We start from the raw sequence: 23,073 nt of genomic DNA, 5'->3' as shown, positions 1-23,073 counted from the left end.
GGAGAGACTGGGACACACAGCGAGGACTTGGACTTGGTGGAATTCAGAGACGCAGCCGTCTGGGTGTCGGAGTTTCTTCGCGGCCTGGTTTTAAACAAGTTCAACTTGTCTGATACACAACTACAGGGATTTTGGTTTTTCTCACGTTGGTTTTGGTAGTTTGTTTTTGTAGTTTACAAATAAAAAAGGAGTATGTCCATTCCAGCTAAACCACAGGTGGCAAACACAAGGCCTGTGGACGGAATCCAGCCCTCCACCTGGTTTTATCCGGCCCGGCACCTTGTTTCTGCCCAGTGGCAGCGCTGAGCTCCTTGCCCCCAGTTAAGGAGTAGTTCCATTTACACTGTCCTAAAGTTACACTGGACCTTTCGAAGGCAACCTCGAGGCTGATGTGGCCCCCAGTGAAAATGAGTTTGACACCCCTCCAATCTAAACTTCTACTCTATTAGTATAGTTAGTTATTCATTGTATCCTGTATTTTTAATGCCACAGGGTTTGTAGAGATTTATTATTTCTAACATTGGTAATTTATACCTTCTCTTTCTTGATTGAGTTTTATTGGGGTTTAATCAAGTTTGTCCATTCAATTAATTAGAATGAAGTTTCCAGCTTTCTTAATCTTCTCCACTGTATGCTGTTGTATTAATTTCTGATGTTGCTGCTGCTTCTTTGCGCTTCTTCTCAGACTTCTTGACATGGACATCAGACAACTGACCTGAAGCCCTTCCAATCTACGCGTGTGAACCTGTACGTGCAGCTCCTGCTAAGTACGGTTTTAGTCATCTGACAAGTGTTGACATTTTTGAATTTTATTTGATAAAATTTTTTTTTGATTTTTGTTGTCACTTCTTCCATAACCTGTGGTTTGTTAGAAGCACACTGCTTCATTTCCAACATATTTTATTTTCTAGTTACTTTTTTGTCATTTCACTGTGGTCAGAGAACATATTCTATAGGATGTCATTACCCTAAACACCAAAGCCAGACAAAGCGATTAGAAGAAAACTGAAGATCAATATTTTTAATGAACATAGATGCAAAAAGCCTCAACAAAATAATGGCAAATGGAATCCAACAATGTATAAAAAGAATCATATACATGACCAGGTGGGATTCATCCTCGGTGTGTGAGGCTAGTTCAAGCATCCAAAAAGCAGTTAATGCAATACACCAGCAGCTAAAGAAGAAAAATCATGGCTATATCAGTAGATATGGAAATAGCATTTGACAAAAGCCAATGCCCACTCATGATAAAAACTCTCGGTTAACTAGGAATAGAGGAGAACATCCCCTGCTTGGTAAGGAATACCTCACACAAACCTTCCAGCTAAAAATTTATCCTCGTGAGAAACTCGACTCTTTTCCACTAGGATCAGAAAGACTGTGACTTGCGGAGAATAGATGCCCACGGCCCCCATGCCTCAAGTTCAGAGCACCACGCTTGCCCAGAGGGCCAGGCTAAGCCACCATCTTGGCCCTTCACCTCAAGCACCAGGAGCCCAGCCTTTTCTCACCCGAGCTCTTACCCTCCAGTGCCTCTGAACACCCCCTAAGGAACTGAACCCTGAACCCTTCCTCACCACCCGCTGGCCCATGGAAACGCACCGTCTGTCTTCAGGTGTCTCATCTGTATCACAGCCTTTTCACCTGTTCTTCAGCTCACGCTAATTGGGTCCCAGAGACCCCAACACACGGCTTTCCCTGCTAAGCTCGTAAGTGGAGGATTTTAGTTTTGTTCTCACAAACCTCTGTACGTTAGAGCCTGGGGGTAGGACAGGTACCCGCTTTTCACTTCTACTCCCCACCAAAGTATCTTTCCAATTCACTGCCTCGAATATTCTCACCAAAACATACTTGCGACTTTACTGAGACCCATCCCTCAGCCAGTCCCCGCTCACTCCAGTATCTTTTTCCTCTCGCCCAGTTGGGATCCTATGGTCTGTCACTGTAACCATTCCTTTGCTGAGCTTTCAGGTCCTTGTCCCTCCTCCTCTGAAGTGCCGAGAAAACCCAGCCCTAATGATACTTCGTTCTCTGGATACCTCCCATCCGCTCCTGAACAGCTGATCACAGCTGGAGGGGAAAAAAATCATGTGAACTGGCTCTCTCTCGATTCATAATTACGGTCCCCAGCTGGGTTTTCAAAATTGTTGGGCAACCCTACTAGGCACTCAATAATTCCCTCTGCCCTTCTCGAAGGGAACCTGATCTACCTTCTTTCTCCTCCAACCTCCGAGACTTTCCAGGTGCCAGCTGAGTTAATAACGTCTTTGCTTCACACCTCACTGAGAAAACATACGAGGAATTAAATGGAAACCCCCTAATCTTCCCACCACCGAATCGACCAACTTACCCCAAACGTATCTATTCTCTGCTTTCTCCCCTATGACAAAGGAGTCCACTTCCTCCCCTTTTCCTCCCAGTTGCCACCTGGAATGGCTGCTGCTCCACCACTTACACTCACGTGACTGCTTTCTACAGCAATTTTAGGGAACTCACGCCTGGCACACTTAACTACTCACTCACTAGAAAACAAACATGTGGGGTGGGGTTATCCAGCTACCCATGCTTTAGCTATTCAATGATTTCAAAATTTTAATTCCATTCTGAACTTTCATAATGCTTTCTAAATGCTACAACACTTTCGGGTTTACTACTATGTAATTTTTCTAAAGTCCTATGAGGAATAGCGAGTATGTTGTTTTTTCCATGCTCTCTGATGTTGACAGAAATCATGTTAGAAAGGTGATTATGTTTGTGAAATCCATATCAAAATAAATTAGAAAATGATTTACATTATGAGATGTATTCCTCTAAGGTTCAATATTTATACGTGAGGCTTATGAACAAAGAAAGGCAAATATTAACAGTTCAAGGAATGGTTACCTTTCCATAAGTAGTTAAATTTTTTTACTGCTATCAATAAATAACCATAAAAACATCACTGACAAGAAATTTAATATCTAAAACACATAACTTGAAATGCCAGTTTATATACATCAAGAAATCTATATAACGGTCTAAATGAAATAAATATAATGGGTTAGTCTTTGATGGAATAAAAGGGACTAAAATAGTTTAATACTGTCTTCTATACAGATATGATTTGGAATTTTCCAGATATTATTGAAGACTCTCCAGGAAAAAAGCAAGTAATTTACATTCTTTTTGAAAAATTTTTATTTATTCATTTTTAGAGAGAGGGGAAGAGGAGGAGAAAAATATCAATGTGTGGTTGCCTCTCACACACCCCATACTGGTGGGGACCTTGCCCGCAACCCAGGCCTGTGCCCCGAGTGGGAATTGAACTGGTGATGCTTTGGTTTGTAGCCCATGCTGAATCCACTGAGTTATACCAGCCAGGGCTAATTTACAATCTTTGCCACACTGAACTTAAGTAATTATATACTATCAAAAAATGTTTTTATACTGTGTTAAGTTTATACTAACTGTGGTGTATAGGCTGGTCTTACAATGAAAAGAAATTTTTATTTAACGATTTCCTTGGCCCTGGCTGGGTAGCTCAGTTGATTGGAGCACAGTCCCATCCCCTCAAAGGCTGTGTTCAATTCCTGGTCAGGGCACATACCCAGGTTGGGTTCGATCCCCAGCTGGGCAAGTACAGGAGGCAACACATCAATGTCTCTCTCTCTCACATTGATGTTTCTTTCTCTCTCTCTAAATGCCAAAAAACATATCCTTGGGTGAGAATTAAAAAAAAAAAAGAACGCATATTTTAGTATAAAAATCAAAATGAAATAAAAGTGAAGTCTCACTGCCATTTAGATGTTGTATATCTTGCTAGCTGATGACTATTAAAAAATCATTAGCAATTAGATAAATGGATTTGCAAATTAATAAAAATTAGCACAATAAAAATACATTAGAATCATTTACCTGGTAGCTACCATTTATTCTACTATAGTTCAAAGCAAATGAGAGTTTAATCACTTTTCTTTAAATCATCTCTGAAACTGTATTAATTTTATAGCAACACTTTTATAGTAAAACTTAGAATAAGTAATTCGTATGGATTATATTCCTGAAATAATGTATTAGTACATTTTAATGACTGTATGCTTTCTCATTTCCTTTTGCTTGGATGTAGACAAAGCACTTCAAAGGGAAAGTGTCTACAGAGACAAAAACAAAAACACAACAAGTATGCAAAAACATTTTATTTATAGTAGATCCACGTTTTTGACATGAAAGGTAGCCACTTTCAATTCCTCGGGAATGCCTAGAATCCAACAGTTTTCAGAGACTAGTTTGCTAACAATTTGGAATGAACTTTTTAAAATGGCTTTGCCTGTGGCAACTTATTTCATAAGCTCGAAAATGAGATAAGGTAGCTGTCTCGGGAAGCGGTCATGATCCAGCTCTGTCCCAAGCAAAGGAAACTAGTGCACACAACACGCAGAAGAATCACCTGCATGCACTGACTGTGCTCACATGAGAGCTCTATTAAAATGTCCATTTTCCAAAAAGGCCGCACATTAACTCCTCGACGCCCGCCCCCCGCCCCCACGTCCAGCACGGCTCTGCCGCTTCACCACGGTGCCTCAGAGGCGGCGGTCTGGCTCCACGGACCTGCGGGTGACTTAAGACTCTATGGAACGCGCGTCCAACACAGGAACAGCCTCTAAATGTAAGGGCTGGGTGTCGACTAACCAGTGATAACACAGCCAATGCCATTTCTAGTTTGGAGGCAAGAGAGCAGCCCCCGAATGTCCGTAACATGGTACTTCTCTGTAACACGCAGAACAAAAGGATCACCTCTAAGATTGGAAGCATCAGAAAACATCTTGAATAAATGTTTTACACACAGGTTAAGTTTCAGATTCGAACCATTTTTTCTTTCGCATTTCAATTTGGAGAAGATGTCCACAATGACTTGCTCTTCTTACTTACATTTATTTTTGACTATCTGGGTCAAATACACGGCAGTCTGAAAAGTCCCCATGGTCACCACTCCCCGCGTGTAGGTGCTGTCTTTCCTCAGGTGAGTCCCTTGGGTGCGTGTGAGTGCTGGGGAGATTTAAATAGCACTTAGAGAATGTTGGCCAGGGCTCTGAAATGGTGACAGTGTCTTACTATCCACTCTCTGCAGGCCCTGCAGTTCGGATTCACCGCAGCACCACGGGTGCTGTGTGAATGGAATGCGCACAGTCCCCACAGACGCAAACCGAAGTCCAAAAGGCACAGGGTAATGCTGGTGGCTCTTTCTAGTCGGTTAAGAAACAATAAAAAGTCTGCATTATTCTTTCATAATTTAAATACTTACGTAATCTCCACTTTAATTACTTTATAACAATGACTTCAAATTTACATTATTTTAAGTACCATTGTAATAGCTTAGTGTATAATACAGATATTCGCTATCATCCCATCAAAAAAAACCTCTTCGCTATATATGTATAAAAAATATTCTGAAAGACAAGAACACAGAAGAGGGACTCACTTGGTACAGACTCAACCTCCTATCACCACAGTTATAACTCCAAAATTAACAGATATACAGCAATAATCAAAAGCAGTGCAAATATCTTTGGAGGTTAGGATAAAAGTATAATTCAAGGACACAAAACAAAGAAATACAAAAGGCAGTACTTCAAGTACAAGGAACCAGTCTGCTTGAGGTCCATCATAGTGTCTCCCGGGGCGTCCCTGTGGCGGCTACTTCTTCCTCTGAAACACATTGGCCAGCATGGCGCCCGAAGTGGTCAGCTGGCCCATCTTGTTCAAAAACTTGGTCTTTGTGTCTTCACTCACTAGGCTCGCAGCGATCGACATTGAGCTAGAGAAGAGAATTTAAAACTCAAGCAAAGCAATCAAAAAAGGGAAAATACCCATGTTTCCACGTCCTCAGTAAATGCACTCCGACCTGCTGTCAGAAAGGGAAGCTCACACCTGTGGGGGGACCAGGCACCGCACCGGGTCTCGAGCTTTCAGGGCCGTCCTCCATATCAAAGGAAGCAGCGCCGGTTGTGGGTAGGAGCAAGTTGGGAATGAGACCGAATCCTGGCTGTCATTTACCAGCTGTGTGACCCTGGGTAAGTTATTCACCCTCACCAGTGACACAATCCTCATCTGTAAAACGAAAATAAGTCTATTATCTAACTCACTGGGCTACTTGTGTGTGTGTGTTCTGGGCCTGTGGAGTAGCGTGCATGTGTGTGTGTGTGTGCTGGGGGTGGGGGCATGTGTACAGGTGTGCTGGAGGCATGAGTGAGTGTACGTGTGTGCTGGGGTGGGAGGGGTGAGTGTGTGTGTGTAATGGTATCATGGACAGTGTGTGTGTGTGTGTGTACCTTGCCTGATAGGATGGAGCACTTATTCCTGGCAGTCAGCTTGACAAAGGAAACACCTTTGAGCTTATTATGTAACTGACTCCATTTAAGATTAACCGTTCAAGGTTATCTCAGCAAGAGCTAAGAGTACACAGTCCATTTGTAATTACTTCCTCTCCTCCATGCCCAACTTCACTCTTTTACAGCTACGTCTGTGTTTTAATTTCACTGCATCTCTAAGTCCTAATTAGTTTGGTTAGAAGTATGTGAGAACAGCACTCACAAATTTACAGTCCTTCATGCAGTGCGTCGACTTACAGCTTACAAACTCCTGTCACAAGAAACTAGTTTGCCAAGAAACTAATTTGACCAGTGATTCCCAAATCCCGCACACGTCATAATCTCTTTGGAGGCTTTTAAACACACAGATCCCCAGGCTGAATAAGAACATTGGGCAGCAGGGACAGAGAATGAGGTCTCTACCCCATTCTGAATTTTTAAAAATATTTTATTTATTTATCTTTACAGGGGAAGGGAAGGAGAGAAGGAGAGAAGGAGAGAAGGAGAGAAGGAGAGAAATATCAATGTATGGTTGCCTCTCCTGAGTCCCCTCTGCTGGGAACTGGCCTGCAACCCAGGCATGTGCCCTGACTGGGAATCAAACCGCGATCGTGTGGTTCGCAGGCCCGCACTCAATCCACTGAGCTATACCAGCCAAGGCTCCATTCTGAATTTTCATTTCCCCAGATAATTCTGATACAGGTGGTTTATGCACTAGCAGGTGGTTTATGCACTAACAGTTGGAGACAGCTGATCTAAGGAATTTTCTTGTCTACCAGATAAATGACTACAAAATAACACAAAATAAAACACCATTACCATGTACAGAAAATTTAGAGAAACTAAGGTTAACCTGAAGTTTTAAACAAAGAATGAAATGTCTTACCCCTGAGGCTCCTGGACGGTCTTATTCTCTACTTTTTGTTCACATTCTTTTATCATGGAACTTAAAATAACCTGATTAAAACAAACAAACAAAACTTTAGTGAAATATAGCTGACATGGTGAAATACTATGGTTAAAGTTTTTAATTTAATTTTTAATATTTCCATAAGCTAGCATGTTAATTAAAATGGTAAAGTTTTGCCAGTTACTTTGTTAAAGGAATTTGCATTAGGTCGGCCCCTCAGGTGCCAAGTGCAGAACCAGCATTTTGATTTTCACCGACCTCCCTTCTGAGCCTGAGTCCCACTCTCCCTCGGCGCCCCCCTCCACCTAGTGTTAAAGGGTCGACTTGTACACATCCACACGTGTAACACACACGCACACCACGGCCACACAGATGTTCTCAGGAAAAGCTGGTCTGTCCCACATACTCTTGCTTCCTCCAGGGCACAAACAGCAAGGTGGGCTATCCCAGGGTTTACAGCAGAGACCAGGCCTCGTCTGAGATACTGCATCTTGGGCATCTAAGGGTTAACGCCATTTCTGCGGGGAGACTGGGCGATGGAAAGGGCAGAGGGGCTGCGAAGCTGCTGCTCTGTGGCCCGCAGCCGGACCAGGGACAAATGGCCTTCCTGAACATTCTGGCCTATGTCTGGGCATGGAGGTCCCTACACAACAAATATCTGTCACCTACTATGTGCCAGGCACTTTTTAAAACACAGAGAATGCAGCAGATAAAACAAACAACATTCCCTCCTGGTGCACACGTGTTCCTATGTCCTAGACAATGAACACAAATGAACAGAGAGATTAGACGGCATGTTAGAAGGTGATAAGGGCTTTGGAAAGAACACGGAGTTAGGTGAGGAGAACTAGCGGCCAAGGTGAAGATTTTCTGAACAGCCTTTAATTCATGTTTTAGAAATAAGGAAAAGTTAAAAAGGAAGTTAAATAATAAGAAAAGTTAAAAGTGAATCTAACCTTCCTCAAAAAATTAGAGAAACATAAAAAAAAACCCTAAAGAGAGAAAAAATAAAGATGAAAACAGAAATCAATAAAACAGGAAATGAATAGAGAAAAATCCACATGGCTGGAAGTTCAATATTAGAAAAGAACTGAAATCAATAAATCCCCATCAAAACTATTTTAAAAAGAAAGCAAGAAACAAGTTAACAGTATCAGAAGTGAAAAAGGCATAGATAGCAATACAGGTAGGAATGAAGGAATGCATTTGTTTTTGTCTTGTTTTGCTTCCTCTAAGAGGGGAGAGTCAATTATGATAACAGATTAAAGAAAGGCTATAGAAAGGTATGTTGAAGATGCAGAATAAGAAATAAGACGGAGTTTTGGGGGAAGCAGGAAGACAAATAGAATGAAAGAGTTATGAGGAAAAGGAGACAGAAAATAGAAATTTATCTTCTACGAAATTTGATGGAGATAACGCTGTATCGCTCTTTATCGATTGAAAGTATTTCACGCACATTATCGTATTACACTCTAATTACATGGAGTAAAGGAGTCAGTTATCCCTGCTTTCGAGGGTGAAACGGACTCAGGGACAGTTGAGGTCAAAGCAGTTGCTCAAGCCCTCCTAAGTGGTACATAAACCCAAGAGCGATGCCGACCTGGATTTAAGAAATTAGGTGGAGCGTGGGATGATCGTGCCTCACGGGAAGACAAAACTGCAGATACTAAAACGTGTGAACGAGCCACTGGTAATCGCAGTGGCTGAAGCACCGCAGGAGCTTTTACCTCGTGCTCTGGGGAGAGATGCTCCATGTCAGTCCGCAAACATCTGAGGCCGGGCAGGAAGTGATTAACCATCAAATCCTCCGAAATGACTTCGGACAACATAGTTAAGGGAATTGAAAAACAAAAAGCTGGTATGTCCAACAGAACAGGAGAACAATATAAAAGCAACTCTCTAAAATACAGCCTACAGCGTGCAGATGGCCGAGAGTAAACACGCTTCCCCAAGCATGAGTCTCACTTGTTGAGTTAGTTACTACTTATCAGGCGTCAATGCACTTTACTCCCTCAAATCTCTTTGTCAGTGGTATTATTGTGACATTATGTAATTACATGTTTTATAAACATGAAATAATGAATGTGAAAATTAAATCATGTAATTTAATTGATGTTTAAATGAGTAAAGTCAATATAAAAAGAGAACTGGTGTTACCATGACAATTAAATCGAAAGCTTTAGAAAAAATCGCTGAAGGCCATTGCTTTAAACATTGCTGTTTAATTATGTATGTACAAGAATGGCAAAAGATTAGTAGAAATACATCACCCTAGAAAAAATTCTATGTCCAGTATCAGAAATGTTTCCTGATTTTTTAAAAAGCTGAAAATCATAGACAATTACATTATGGATGTGGTCTAAGAAAGATGATGTTTAGCTCTAACCAACACTCATAGAAGAGATTCCTCAGTCCTATATCAAAAGACTGGTAAAAGATCTTTTCACTTATTTCAAGTTAAAATAAGTTATCTTTGGTATATAACATTTTGATTTCTTGTTTTAACAATCTTATGAAATTGATCTACTATCGGTTGTAATTGGATTGGGTAAGAGCTTTTATTGTAATATTATTAGTAGTATATTTCCTGGTCATTTTGGGATTTAGTTGCTTTTGATTATTTTGGCATTAAAAGGAATCAGGAAAGCAGATGCATTTTTCAAGAAAACAATTCACCTTGCTTATTCACATCAATTCTGACATATTCACACCATACCACAATTATTAGCTATTTTAAAATAGTTCTTCTTAGCCCTGACTGGTGTGGCTCAGCGGATTGGGCATCACACTGCAAACCGAAAAGCTGCCAGTGTGACTCCTGGTCTGGGCACATGCCTGGGTTGCAGGCCAGGCCCTTAGGTGGAGGCGTGCAACTGATCAATATTTCTCTCCCACATAAATGTTTCTGTCCCTCTCTTTTTCCCTTCCCCTTTCTCTAAAATAAATAAAGCCTTTAAAAAATTGTAAAATAGCTCCTTTTAATATTATACCAATATTAAAAGTGAAAAATGCCAATAGTTGAGTTCCTTTATGAATATGACTACATCAGTCTTTTTGGGAAAAAATTATCATTTCATTAAGTTAAAAAAAACAGTGTTTTATATACATAATACATAATTATGGCCTTAAAAATAGTTAAAAATAGCCCTGGCTGGTGTAGCTCAGTGGATTGAGCTCGGGTCTGCGAACCAAAGGATCACAGTTCGATTACCAGTCAGGGCACATGCCTGGGTTGCAGGCCAGTTCCCAGCAGGGGACCCACGAGAGGCAACCACACATTGACATTTCTCTCCTTCTCCCCTTTCCTTCCCCTCTAAAGATAAATAAATAAAAAATAAAAGTTGTTTTTATACAAGCTTCCTACAGATAAGGAAGGACTTAAAACACCGAGCCTGTACAAATGTGGAGAGGCCTGCAGCCCACTGGCCCCACAGTCCTGTTTTCTAGGTGTGGGGATGGTAAGCAACTTTTGCATTAGCAGTGGAGTCTGTGACCTAGAAACACGGTCATGGACCGAGAAGCTGCAGACGCCCTATTTGGAGGTAAGAGGGAATTCACTCTCTTCCTCTTTCCTACGCACTGTGTGGTTCTCCCTTTTCACTGTAGAATCAAACACTCCTTGTCAGGAGGCGGAGACGTACAGAGGTCAGTCAGTCCTGTCTCCTATCAGGAGTCGTGTCTGCCTCACCCACGCACAATGGCCTTGGAGCCTCCGACTGCTGACAATGACTGAACGTTCGGAGTTTCGTAAGACGGACGGCTGCATTCTTAGAGAGCTCGCTCAGAAAGTTTTCCTGACGCACAAGACCTGCTTCTCTGCGGCCTCTGCTTGGGAGTGCTGGTTCTGCACCTTAGTCACAGCACGCCTGGCCTTTCTTCTACGATGACAACCTCTAAAAGAATTTTTAAATTGTCTTTTCCTCCCCAAGCCATCTCTTCATTTAGTTAAATGTTTTTAAATTTCTTCACAATTTAAAAAAATATGATGTCTTAGCCTATCACTATGCTGAATGTTAAACACTGCAGTTCTTCTATGTCCTCGTTAGAACATGTCAGAGTTGAAAGGCATACTCTCGCGTCCCGTCAGCTCAGAGCGCCCTGGGACAGCAGAACCCACGTGGACAGTGCGCTTCCGTGAGCGGCCACTGGCCTGCCGACACGAGCAGGCGCTCCCACTCCCGCAGTACTTAGCCTTTCACCCCCGAACAGGGTGTGGTGAGGACGGCCCTCCCCCTCTCGCCGCACCGGTGCCAAGACTTCTTACTGTGCTCACTCCGTGACACCCGTGCATGCCTCGGCCCACACTGCCGTTCCTTCCGGGCGGCCGTGTGCTCTCCAGGAGCCACTGCCTTGCCCCCTTGGAAAACCTGGCTTTATGGAGCGTAAATGTTTCCCCTTTTGACTTTCCCATTCATTTTCCTCGAGGCACATTCCTTTAGAAACTCTGTTACTAAAGAGTGCAAGTGGCATCGCTTCAGTTTTCGAACCTCTACCCATACAAAGCCCAGGGAGCAGGTCTAACCCGTGTTTTCTTCCTTTGAGAGGCCAACTCTGACACGCCATTGTTACCTTCTCACGAGGGTCCTGCCACCCCTCCACTACTGAAGAGCTCTTCCTTGCTAATTCAGGACGTCGCTTCCTCTTTTGGCTTCCTCTAGCTTTACTACATTGAAAACGCCAACAAGATAAATCAAAAATAGTAGTAAGTTCTCTTTTTTAGTGGAATTAAACTTAGAAGATGGACTCATGGATAGTTGAGGAACGAAATCATCCAAATATGGTATCTCTGCCCACTTTATAATCTATATTATAAAAAACATGGCTTACACCATGCAGATGAGTAATTTGTAGATTCCTAAAGTAAAATGCTCTCAATCACACATCCAACTTCAAGTTATAACATGGCTCCTTAGCAAATAGCTGTTTCTACTTTATCCATTTGATTGATTCTGAACAAAACCAACCTCCTATTGGAACATATTTGTCATATTTACAATGATCTGTTCACTTTATTACTTCAAACTGCTATATAACAATATGAAACGATAACTTTTAATCCCGAAACTCCTCCTTTGTCCTCTTTCTCCCACGGATCACTAGAAACCTCTCTCTACTGTCATTTCTTTTCATCATAATCCAATGCTCTGGCTATGTCGTCCAGCACGTACTTTTACAGTTCTGTCCGAGCACTGGGCCTTGCACCCCTTTGTCGATCTCTTATTTATCTCCCCTGTCATGAACTCACCTGCCTTTCAGTGGGAGAGCCTAAGAGCTTGAATTCACTTGGCTCATTTTTATCTTTACTTCCTTCTTTGTTTTATTTTACTAGGCTTACAAAAGAGAACATTTAGGAGGGTAGCTAAAGCTCTTCGTTGCAGTCACAGTTTTGCATTTTAACGATGAGAAACAGAGGTCACGAACGTAAGCTTCACTTCAATCATCTATAAAGTGCAGTGTCCGGTAGGGGCTGACCATCCCCGAACCTGCTGCCACCCCCACCCGCCCTGGAGACGGCGGCCGCGCCGGCACGACACTCTCTCCAAGCGCGGCCTCTCTCGAGAGGCGTTCACTGTGCCCCACTGGACGCAGACGAGGACACATTCACTGAAGACCCCCGACGCCAGGACACAGACAAGGTTTTCTTCTGAGTAACAGAACCCTCAGCTATAATCCATTTCTAGCTCAGTTATACAGTTGATCAGCATACATAAAACTTTAGTCACTACTTTTAATATGTAAGCCCAGAGGACTTAAAACTATCTTGTGAAATTATGAGATGGCTAGATTACGGAGTGGGGCAAATCAGATCACGTTTTTAATTTTCTGCAATCCTCATGTATGTAAGTTGAAGGGAAAAATTCTACATCTTCACCTTTAAAACCTGAGTCGGTTCCCTGCAAGGCTGGTTATACAAACAACGAGCGCGTTAACCAAGGATACAGCAGCAGGAGAGTGCACTGTAGGCTTCGAAGAGATGGGTAGCGATATCCAGTCTTTTAGAATCCACGATTTGTAGGTTGTTCACCAAGGCTAGCTTGTGCAAGTGGGGTATAACAACTGAAAAAGAAACGGAAATTGTTGCGTTTTTATCCAACACTCGTACATCCTAAAAAATATTTTTTCATCTTAATTCATAAAATTTCATTTTCACTCTTGATGATTTGCAAAAGATTAGCCCCGCCCTGGGCCTGCTTCCTGTTACTAAAAAAGAGCGCGTGCTTCTCAGAATGTGCGTGCCCTGGGTCTGGGAGGAACAGACGGCAGCCCTGCACTCCGACCCGACTTCGGGGCTGCACACGCACTGCTCGGCCCGCTGCGGCCCAGCTGCCCAGTGTGAGGAGTGAGAACGAAGTAAACAAATGTGAGCACTCTCCGCTTTGTGTTATTGTCTTTACATATAAGTTTCTTTACAGAAATCAGGCATTACCAGTGCTATTAAACAAAAGATACAGTGTCTGTGTTCTTTTTCAACATCAAATTATTTCACACCTTCATAAAACTATTATTCTAGTTTTTCAAATTCTTAGCAAAGACCAATGCCAACTAGCAAAGGAAGCTGAGTTTTTAAGTCACTCAATGGGCACAGTATCTTATATCTCAATTAATAATGTAAAATTTCAAAAATGCAGACAACCTGCTGCTAAAATAAAAGTGATGGCCCAAGACACAGTAACCAGTTCAGGAGCAGTGAGTCCCCCCACTGCCTAAGATTGTATCTTCTAAGTACATGCCGCTTCCCACTGGGACCAGGGCTCCTTGGGGAAATGGCTCCAGGGTCTTCAAGCACCAAACTGTTGATCAAATGGCCCCTTTCTACTCTTGGCTTGGCTGGGGAACCCAAAACACCGTTCACAAGCACACACTTCTGACCGACTGAGTGACTTCTCGTACGTTTGCACTGAGTCTGTGCACATTAAAGCCACCACCTCCTCCTAATAAAAAGCCTCCTGCTTCCTCGATAACCAGGCACTATAAACGCAACTTCCATGCTCACCTCAGTACACGACAAAACAAATCACACAAAAACTTAGGACAACAGTGGCTGTTTTTAGGGGACTTTAAAAAAAATGGATTCTAGAGAGGGAGAGGAAGGAGGGAGGAAGGAGGAAGGAAGGAGGGAGGGAGGAGGGAGAGAAAGAGACAGAAACACCCATTTTTTGTTCCATACATCCATTAGCTGTTTCCTGTGTGTGCCCTGACAGGGGATCAAACCTGAAACCTGGTGCATCAGGGTGGCACTCCAACCGACTGAGCAACCCAGCCAGGGCCTAGGGGACCTTCTGACTTGTGAAAATTAGTGACAATGGACTCAAGAGAAGCTCTAAAACAGATTAGGGGACAAAAACTCCAAACAGTCCTGATTTCTCAATGCAGTTGTTCAAACTCCAGTTCATTCACTGGCAAGCCGAGGCCACTTAATGAACAGAGCAGCCACCAACGGTGGCTCTGAGGCAGTCTCTCTCAAAGACTGTCTGCCTCACTTCTGCCCAGACCTTTCGGAGCCCACCTGGCACTTCACCTACTGACACACGGCCGCGTCATTCCTTCCGCCCCTTCTCTGACCAGCTACACGGCGATCCTTCCCTAAACGTTCTGCCCAGGAACTCGGCAACTGCACTACGCAATGTCCTCTTAAAATTCTCAACTTGAAATCACATGTATAGAAGTTATTTAAACTCCGGTCTAGAGCCAGTTAAAAGCTGTGATTAAGAGTCTTCCTCAAGTCCTGGTTGAGTGGCTCAGCTGGAGCACCGTCCCATACAGGGAAATGTGGTGGGTTCGATCCCCAGTCAGGGCACATACCTAGGCTGTAGTTTCAATCCCCCGTCAGGGCGTGGCCGGGAGGCAACCGATCAATGTTTCTCCCTCACACTGATGTTTCTCTCTCTCCCCCGGTTCCTCTCTGTCTAAAATTAATACGCATATCCTTAGGTGAAAATGTTAAAAATAAAAAAAGAATCTTCCCATATCTCAGAAGAGAGGCAGAGGTTTACTCTAGAATTCAACATTTTGTTCTATACATGTGGTCCTGGGCTATACCACATCTGTACCAAGTACTTCACTTTTTAACCTCTCAGATGGAGATAAATGGTTAGAAATTGATGGCCTAGATATGCATAATTCTACAACTGACCTTCAGTGGGCAACAGGAAATACACAACATAAGGCTATTGCAGAAGCCTTTCTTTTAAGGGCAGATTGGACAAAAATTCAAAACTGCAAATAAAATAAAAATAAATCAGTAGGAGACTTCATAAAAATAGAAGTAAACTTTCAAAAAATATTCCAGGATAGATCCAACAGCCAAAGTTAAGGTAATCTTGTCCTCTCTTTTTGTAAATGGGCTCAGATCGGAAATAAAAAACCTTGAAAAAAACTAAGCGGAAACGTACAACTGCCAGGTTAGAAAGCCCCCTAATGTACGACGTTCTCAGAGAGCTTTCTAAAGTAAAGCGGCTGAAAACAAATGAACAGAAAGCTGTATCACGTTCCAGATAAAACAAATGGCTCCTGGAATAAAACGAGGACCAGTAGGTCCTGTGATAACTAAGAGCTGGGAAAGAAAAAGGGCCCCTGGAAGAACCAATGTCCCCTATGAAAGAGGGAAGCAAATATCCAAAAAGCCACTCCCAGGAAGACATCACCACTCAGCACCTCAACGCTCTCCCTCTGAGCTTCCCAGAGGAATCATGTACAAACACAGATGGGGAACAACACAGCACCCTTGTCAGTATCTGCCTTTATCTCCATCTGCCGCTAATCATGTTGACACAGGCACTAAATTTCTCCAGGCAAAGTTTTAAAGTCAAAGGGAAGTCATTTGACTGGACAGTAAGTACAAAAGAAAAAATAATTTTGTCTCAGAAAAAAATCTGGTTGTGCCAGAATGTGAAAAACGTCTGTAAGATATACTTGTTGGGTATACAGTAAGTTGTAGAAGGCTTCAAGGATAAAGGTTTAATGTACCTATCCAAGCAGTAGGAACTTTTACCCTCTATCTGTTTGTGAAAAGAAAATGTCTTTCTTCTCTGTGACACATAAATCTCTTTTGCACCTAAATCTCCAAGGTCAGATCATTTTCAGAGACTTATCAACTCAACATGTCGCACCCCAAAGACTCACTGCTTGTTAGCCTGGGACACCCCTGGATCCAGGAGCTGAGGCTTATTCTCCCAGATTCAGAGGAATTATGGCCTCCACCAAGTCCATCAAGGCACCTTCCGAGTTTGCACTAAGGTCACCTGTAAATCTGTTACGTCCTGTGGAACAATTATTCCTGTTGCTAACTAAAATACCAACCCTTTTTTCTGTTAACTAATTATGAACTACTGTTATTTTCTCTTCATGTTGCGCCTTGGAAAATCATCTCACGATTGTTTCTCTAGCTCAGTTAAGTGTTCATGACCTCAACAGACCCTTTGTAATCGTGACAATATTTTCTGTCGATGATTCTTATCTTAAAAATACCAGGCTGGATATGCAATAACTGGTCAGTGGGAAAGTCCGATTTTGTACTGGAAGGCAAACTGACTTAAGAAGCCAAACCCATGCCCCTCTTTAGAGCATGTCAAGTTGCTAAGAATAATAGGACTGAAGTACAGCAGTGACAACTGCCGTGTGTTTGCAGTGACAATGACTGGAAGCTTTGACGCTATAAACTGTGACGACTGAAGGCTGAGGCCTTCAGTCAGGAGACATTATAGCAACATAAGAAACTGTTTCAGCAGATTACCCTGGAGATCATTTAACAAGCCTCGAATTAAAGTAATATATCATAGCTGAGTAACACGCTATGTAGAAGAAATGCATTATTTTTCATAGCAATATATCTAGAAACACAAAAATTTCTTTAAAAATAAGAATAAGCTCTAAATATAAGGCAGCACAGTATTTTAAAACTAAGTTATACGTTATTAAGAAACGTTTTAAAAATAACTTGCAGCTCTTTGAGCTACCGGTCACCTGTGTTACGGCGATCAGTACAGAATGTAAGACACCAGCCAGTAAAAGCAACCCAGTCAATTCCCAATTACCAGCTTGTTTCACTTGCTGCTTTTGGTGGAAGATAAAGTGGGAAAAGGCTTCAGCCCATGAAAAATGCTAAAAGACGCGTCTGGCTGTGATCTGACATTACAATTCAGGAAAAAAGGTAGAAAAATGCAACTTACACTCGTCTCGGAACCTTGGTTCTGCGTTAGGCCCAACTCTCCCAAACGTTTTTATGATCTCTGTATGCAAAGAATATTGGTCTTGATACTGAGGATCTTCCAGGAAAGAAGCCAACTGCATTTTCACTCTCTCCAGCAACTTAAAATCGGACATCGCAGAGTCATTTATGGAATATTAAACATTGCAGAGTTGTTAAAGAGAGGGGCACACATCACACAGGGCTGGCGGCATTGGATTCAAAAGCTCTACATCCACGTGGCAGTAAAACTTTGAAGTTAAGTAAGTACTTACTTAGTCTTTTGGTTCAGAAGGTGTTTTACATTTTTATGCTTGTTAATTCCTCATTTTTTTGTTTTAGAAAATAAAAAACTATTACCCAAAAAACCATTAAAACAAATGAAAAGACCCCACAATATTTAGGAAAAAAGAGATAAATGATATTTTGTATCTAAATTAGAATTCTTAAAACAAATCACAGTATAAGTTACCCAATTATTCACCTTCCGAAAGCAGTGAGTCACTAATGACTTATATCTTACTCACATTTCCCTAAAAGACATTTTTATTTTAAGATTTAAGAATATGTTGAAATTCTGCCAAAACTGCAAGCTTGGCAGAATGATAAGTGAAGAACAGGACAATTTTTTCCATAACTAACAAGGTTATTTAATTTTTGTTATGAAAAATCTACATGACAAAGGAATTTTACAAGATAGTTTTTCTTTTTTGATAAATGTCTATTAGATAAAATCTTGTTTTACATTTCAATAGCTAAGTAGTATGCTCACAAATAATTTATCTTCTAATCTACAGGGTTTTAAAAAAATTATATTTTATTGATTACACTATCATAATTGTCCCGATTTTCCCCCCTCTCCCCCCTCCACCCAGCCCCGACCTACACTACCTCAGGCAATCCCCACACTGTGCCCACACCCATGGGTCATGCATATATTTTATGCTCTTTGGCTACTATATTCCCTATGCTGTATATCCCCATGACTATTCTGTAATAACCAATTTGTACTTCTTAATCCCTTCACTGTTTTTGCCTGTGCCCCCAAATCCCCTCCCATCTGGCAACAATCAAAACATTCTCTATATGTATGATTCTGTTTCTGTTCTGCTTGTTTATTTTGGTTTTTAGATTCAGTTGTTGATAGCTATGTATTTATTGCCATTGTATTGTTCATATTTTTGATCTTCTTAAAGAAGACTCTTTAACATTTCATATAACACTGGTTTGGATAAGGACATGCCCAATTTGATAACAAATAATGACGCTCTGACACCAGCTTTGAGAAGTGTCTTACAGTTAATGTTGCAAATAGAATCCAATAAACTTGAAATTAAATCAAAATAAAATTCTAGGCAGGAAGACTTTGATCATCTGCAGCAGGCCCAGCAGGGGACTGTCACAACAGTGTGTGCTGCAATGCGGTACCTGACCAGGCCTTGCAGCTTGGTGTCAGTGATACCCTGAGGGGAACAGAGGTGCCCCCCAGCCTCCATCTGTGACACCAACACAGGTTTGTGCTCCTAAAGTTATCTGACAAACGGTCTTCAAGACCGTTCCAACTGGCAGTCAGGAACCGATGCAGATGCCCGGAAGTCCAGGGGACAGTCGAGGGCTTTGGAACTAGGTCTGGTTTGAAGGATTATCCAAAACTGCAATACCCAGCGAGGCTTAAAATAGAACACCTGAGAGCTGGCCTACAGTCAATTTTCTAATTGAGAAGAGAGACTAGAGGTTTCCTCGGGAAAATATACTTTGGGCAGACTAGCATGTTTTCAAATACTCAGATCCTCCTCTGGCCACACTAAGAAATGAAATGAGGCAGGATGCCCTGTCCCCCACCATCACCGGGTACGTGTGTGGTAATGTATTATCATCATCTCAATGATACACAGAAGTAAATTTCAATCACCTCCTACCTCTCTTTGAATAACTGTTTCCATAATAGTACCAAAGGCTGGAATTGTGGCAATCCTGACAGATCTGTTAGAATTGAAAGAGAAACAAACTGAAGCTTTCTTTGAGATGAAACACTGTTAGTATAAGTTATATCAAAGTACAATGTAAATATACTGTATCGGTCTCTAGCAATGACAAATTAAATTTTAAAAAAGCAGACCAAGAAGAATGCTCAAAAAGGCAGGACAGGGTAACTGAAGGTCGCAGTCTGTGACACTCACAATTCAGGATCACTGGACAAGGTAACAAGGGCCGGAGCAACCCGCTTGTCAACTAACGCTTCACTCATGCCTCGAAGAGTCAGCTGTAAACCAGTCAACATGCAATAAAAAATGGTTTGGTAAACTGGAATGAGCACTGGGTTAGCTGTGACTGAGGATGGGCAGGCAGACTGACTGGCCTTTCCTGGTTTAGTCACCTACTCGCGACATTAAAATGTTAGGCCTTTGGTTCATGCCACTATACGTACTGGTAACAAAATGTTAGTGAGATTAGCAGAGCATCCCTTCCCGGCTTGGAAGAAATAGTCCATCAGCACGTGGTAAGTTTTGGAAATGTTTTGAGAACACTACTAATATATATTTTTAAATATATGGCCTCCAAATTAAGCTTACTATGAAGGCTGACTTAAGGATACATAAACATCTTAAGTATGATAAAGTTTAAAGCTAATAAGCATACTCCAATGGTACTACTTTAAAGAGACAAATACAGCTGTCAATGAATTTGAAAGCCGATGGTCACTTCTTGACAGGCGCATTTTGGAAGGGATGCTGAATGTAGAAGGCAGGGACCACACTTACATTTCAGGGTCACTGGAGAGAGTAATGAGAGCAGGAACCACCCTCTGAGCTACCAGAGTCTCATTCACCCCCTTCACCAACAGCTGATTGGTCGGCGCAGGGGGTATTCACAGGTGATGCATGTTAAGAGCAAACACAATGCCACGGAGGAAGAAAGGAATAACCAAGAGAAAGAGAGAAAACACAAAAGCAAAAACAAAATTAGAAGCTAAGCAAATACTGCTACTAGAGTGCATTATAAAGGCAGAGAATGCTTAGGCAGAAAATAAAGCTTAAATAGCCTGGCAGTCCACAAAGAGTTTGTCACCAATTCAATGGCAGTTTGTACTTCTGGTCAAATAGTCTATGCAATTTTCACGTTCAATTGAAACACAATTTAAAAGAAAGCTTCATTTTAAAAATAAGCTACCTAGAAGACATATACTGGGTTCTATGGTTAAAATCCTTTAAGTAAATTTGGTGACCTTATTATGACCAACAAGTTACAAACTGGACTGTTTTTAAACAAAACTCATACGGCTAGCAGCCATCACTAAATTGCTTCTGATTGTGCCACAGCAGGTTAATTTAAACACTGCACAGTAAAATCCCCAACCTTTTCTATCACACAGCTTTCTTTTCTGAAGTACAGAGACATAAGACAGCCTGGTGGAAAGGATGGAACATGGGGATAAGGACTGGGTTCAGACTCTAGCTCTCCACTCGCTAGCCCTGTGGCCTTACACATATTATTACATAATCTCCTGAAACTCGGTTTTCTCATCTGAAAATGGTGATACTCTCATCTACCTTAAAGGACACTTGTGCAACTGATTACACATGATACACCTAAATACTGTGCCTGGCCGAGACTAAGCACTCAAGAAACATGAGTTTAATTATCAATATAATGAGTACTCCAAGGATCTCAGATTTGTGCTATATTAGAAAAAGTTAAAAAAAATTTTATTGCACGGTGGCAGATGGAAACTAGACTTCTGGTGGTGAGCATGATGTCACACCTAAGATGTCGTGTACAAGGCTGTGCACCTAAAGTTTATATCATGGTATAAACCAATGTGACTGCAATAAAAGATTTTCTGACTGGTTCAAATAGTTAACATTTACAAAGAGTTCTTTGTTTTACATTTCTCTCCAGTGTATGAACAGCATGGCTGCCAAATGCCAAAGGAACGTGTGTAGAGATTTAGAAGAGCCTGTCACTTCCTGTGAGGTTTTTACACATAAAGATTGGTTCCATTTTGTTAAGGAAGGGCCTTTCGGTGGCACTGCACTGGTCACTGACCGGGACTCAGTTCAGTCTCTTGGCAGAATCCGAAATGGGAAGTGGGTGGTTGTGCTGTTAGTTGTTGTAATGTGACTTTGTTGATTTTATCAGTAGCAAATGCAAACATTGTACTGCACTTGGGAAACTCAAAAAGAATAAATAAATGAAGAATGAAAAATAAAACCAAACATAAACTCCCCCAAAAGTATGTAAGATGTGCACTTTTAGACCCATCTCTGTAATCTAATCATAAAATGATACATTTGGCAGCCAACCTTACATCATAGAACAAGAGGATGATATTACAAAATGTGCATCTTATTTTTATAAAAATCACTGAATTTTATGAGTTCAACAGAGAAGGGCAATTTCTGGATCCTAAATTCTCAATGTCAGAATGTAAACACTAACCCTAAATGCTGACCAGTTTGTTCTTTTGTAAAGGAACAAGTCCTCCTGCCAAGATAAAAGATGCCGTCGACTTTTCAGTAATGACGGCCCAGCCCGGGCACATATCAACACGGTCCTCCGACCCAGTGCCTCAGAGGGGCAGAGGCCCCTTCACGGGAAGAGTCTTCATTTTACAATAAGCGGTTACCTTTTAACAATGGATTCACATCGGCATCTATCTCAAAATTTTTACAAAAAAAAAAAACATGGGTAATTATGCAGGAATAAAATGACTGAGAACTTCTGTTGCTACCTTAGACATTAATGATGTCAGGTATCAATACAAAGAGACAGGAAAAAAAGTTCAAGTACTGTTAAATAAAACTCCTATCTCTGTACCATTTTATACATAAGGTAGCTTAGATTTGAAGCACTTAAGTGTATCTTGAAATGTCTGCTATCTTGTGCCAGCCAAAAAGCATTACAAAAAAAAGAAAGGATAATCTCGTTAATTTTCCATTGCTCTGGGGTTTTTAAGTCTAATTTCTTTATTGAGCTGGAATATCAGAAAGCAAAATTTAAGAGCTATCAATTATTACACCATATACAATATCTCGTTTGATCTTTAAACCTGATGAGGTAAGTATGAGTATTATGGATGTTTTAACAGATGAGGAAATGAGCCTTCAAGAAGTTGAACAACTTGTCCACGGTCTGAGAAGTGAGGCTAGAAAATGACTCAATCACATCTGTGCAAAAGCCCGTGTCTTCTGTAAGCTGCGAGTGCGGCACGTTAGTTATGTGCTTCACTCCTGTATGATCGATATGTGATGTCATTAAGTGAAGTTCTTTCCTGCATCTTGTGGGAAATCCGTTTCGTCACACTGGGAGTCACGTGATCAAGTCACCTTATAAATCAATTTCAGTAATAATTTGCTGCTTCCAGGACTAACGCACTGTCTTTTGTTTGTCAGCGAGGATAACACGACAGACAGCGTTTCCTGGGGCAGCTGTCTGCAAAGTCGAGAGCTAAACTTCGTGTTCAGTTTCACTAAAGTCTCTCATACTATGTTCCCGGCATATCGTTTCTTACATTCTTCTCAACAATTTCTAGTCTTACACTGAAGTATTTTTAAATATTTAAAGTGTCCTGTTTTTATGTTTTAATTTAAATAAACTTATTCTGGAGGGGGAGGAGGCTTAGTTGT

General features: G+C 41.5%; 1 protein-coding gene across 7 annotated transcripts in view; it reads right to left on the bottom strand.

Annotated features, from left to right (window-relative positions):
- Nucleotides 1–4,162: 4,162 nt before the first annotated feature.
- The window catches only part of RELCH (RAB11 binding and LisH domain, coiled-coil and HEAT repeat containing), an 89,661-nt gene continuing 70,750 nt past the window's right edge, over nt 4,163–23,073 (bottom strand). For 2 of the 7 annotated variants that reach the window (XM_037035354.1, XM_037035362.1), the window contains exons 23-29: nt 20,209–20,291; nt 19,366–19,429; nt 17,430–17,568; nt 13,201–13,317; nt 8,988–9,076; nt 7,237–7,307; nt 4,163–5,797 (exon numbers count right to left, since the gene is read on the bottom strand). In XM_037035354.1, coding sequence (XP_036891249.1) covers nt 5,677–5,797; nt 7,237–7,307; nt 8,988–9,076; nt 13,201–13,317; nt 17,430–17,568; nt 19,366–19,429; nt 20,209–20,291 — 684 coding nt within the window. In that variant the 3' untranslated portion in view covers nt 4,163–5,676. Of the gene's footprint in view, nt 5,798–7,236; nt 7,308–8,987; nt 9,077–13,200; nt 13,318–17,429; nt 17,569–19,365; nt 19,430–19,626; nt 19,710–20,208; nt 20,292–23,073 lie in introns of those variants that run through there. The other 5 variants (XM_037035360.1, XM_037035363.1, XM_037035364.1 and 2 more) reach the window with 4 other exon arrangements.

Source organism: Sturnira hondurensis, unplaced genomic scaffold, assembly GCF_014824575.4.
Source record: "Sturnira hondurensis isolate 20B ecotype Veracruz unplaced genomic scaffold, ASM1482457v3 Scaffold0001872, whole genome shotgun sequence".
Lineage (NCBI taxonomy): Eukaryota > Metazoa > Chordata > Mammalia > Chiroptera > Phyllostomidae > Sturnira > Sturnira hondurensis.
Note: the sequence above shows the minus strand (reverse complement) of the source record. Positions and strands in the feature narration are given on the sequence as shown.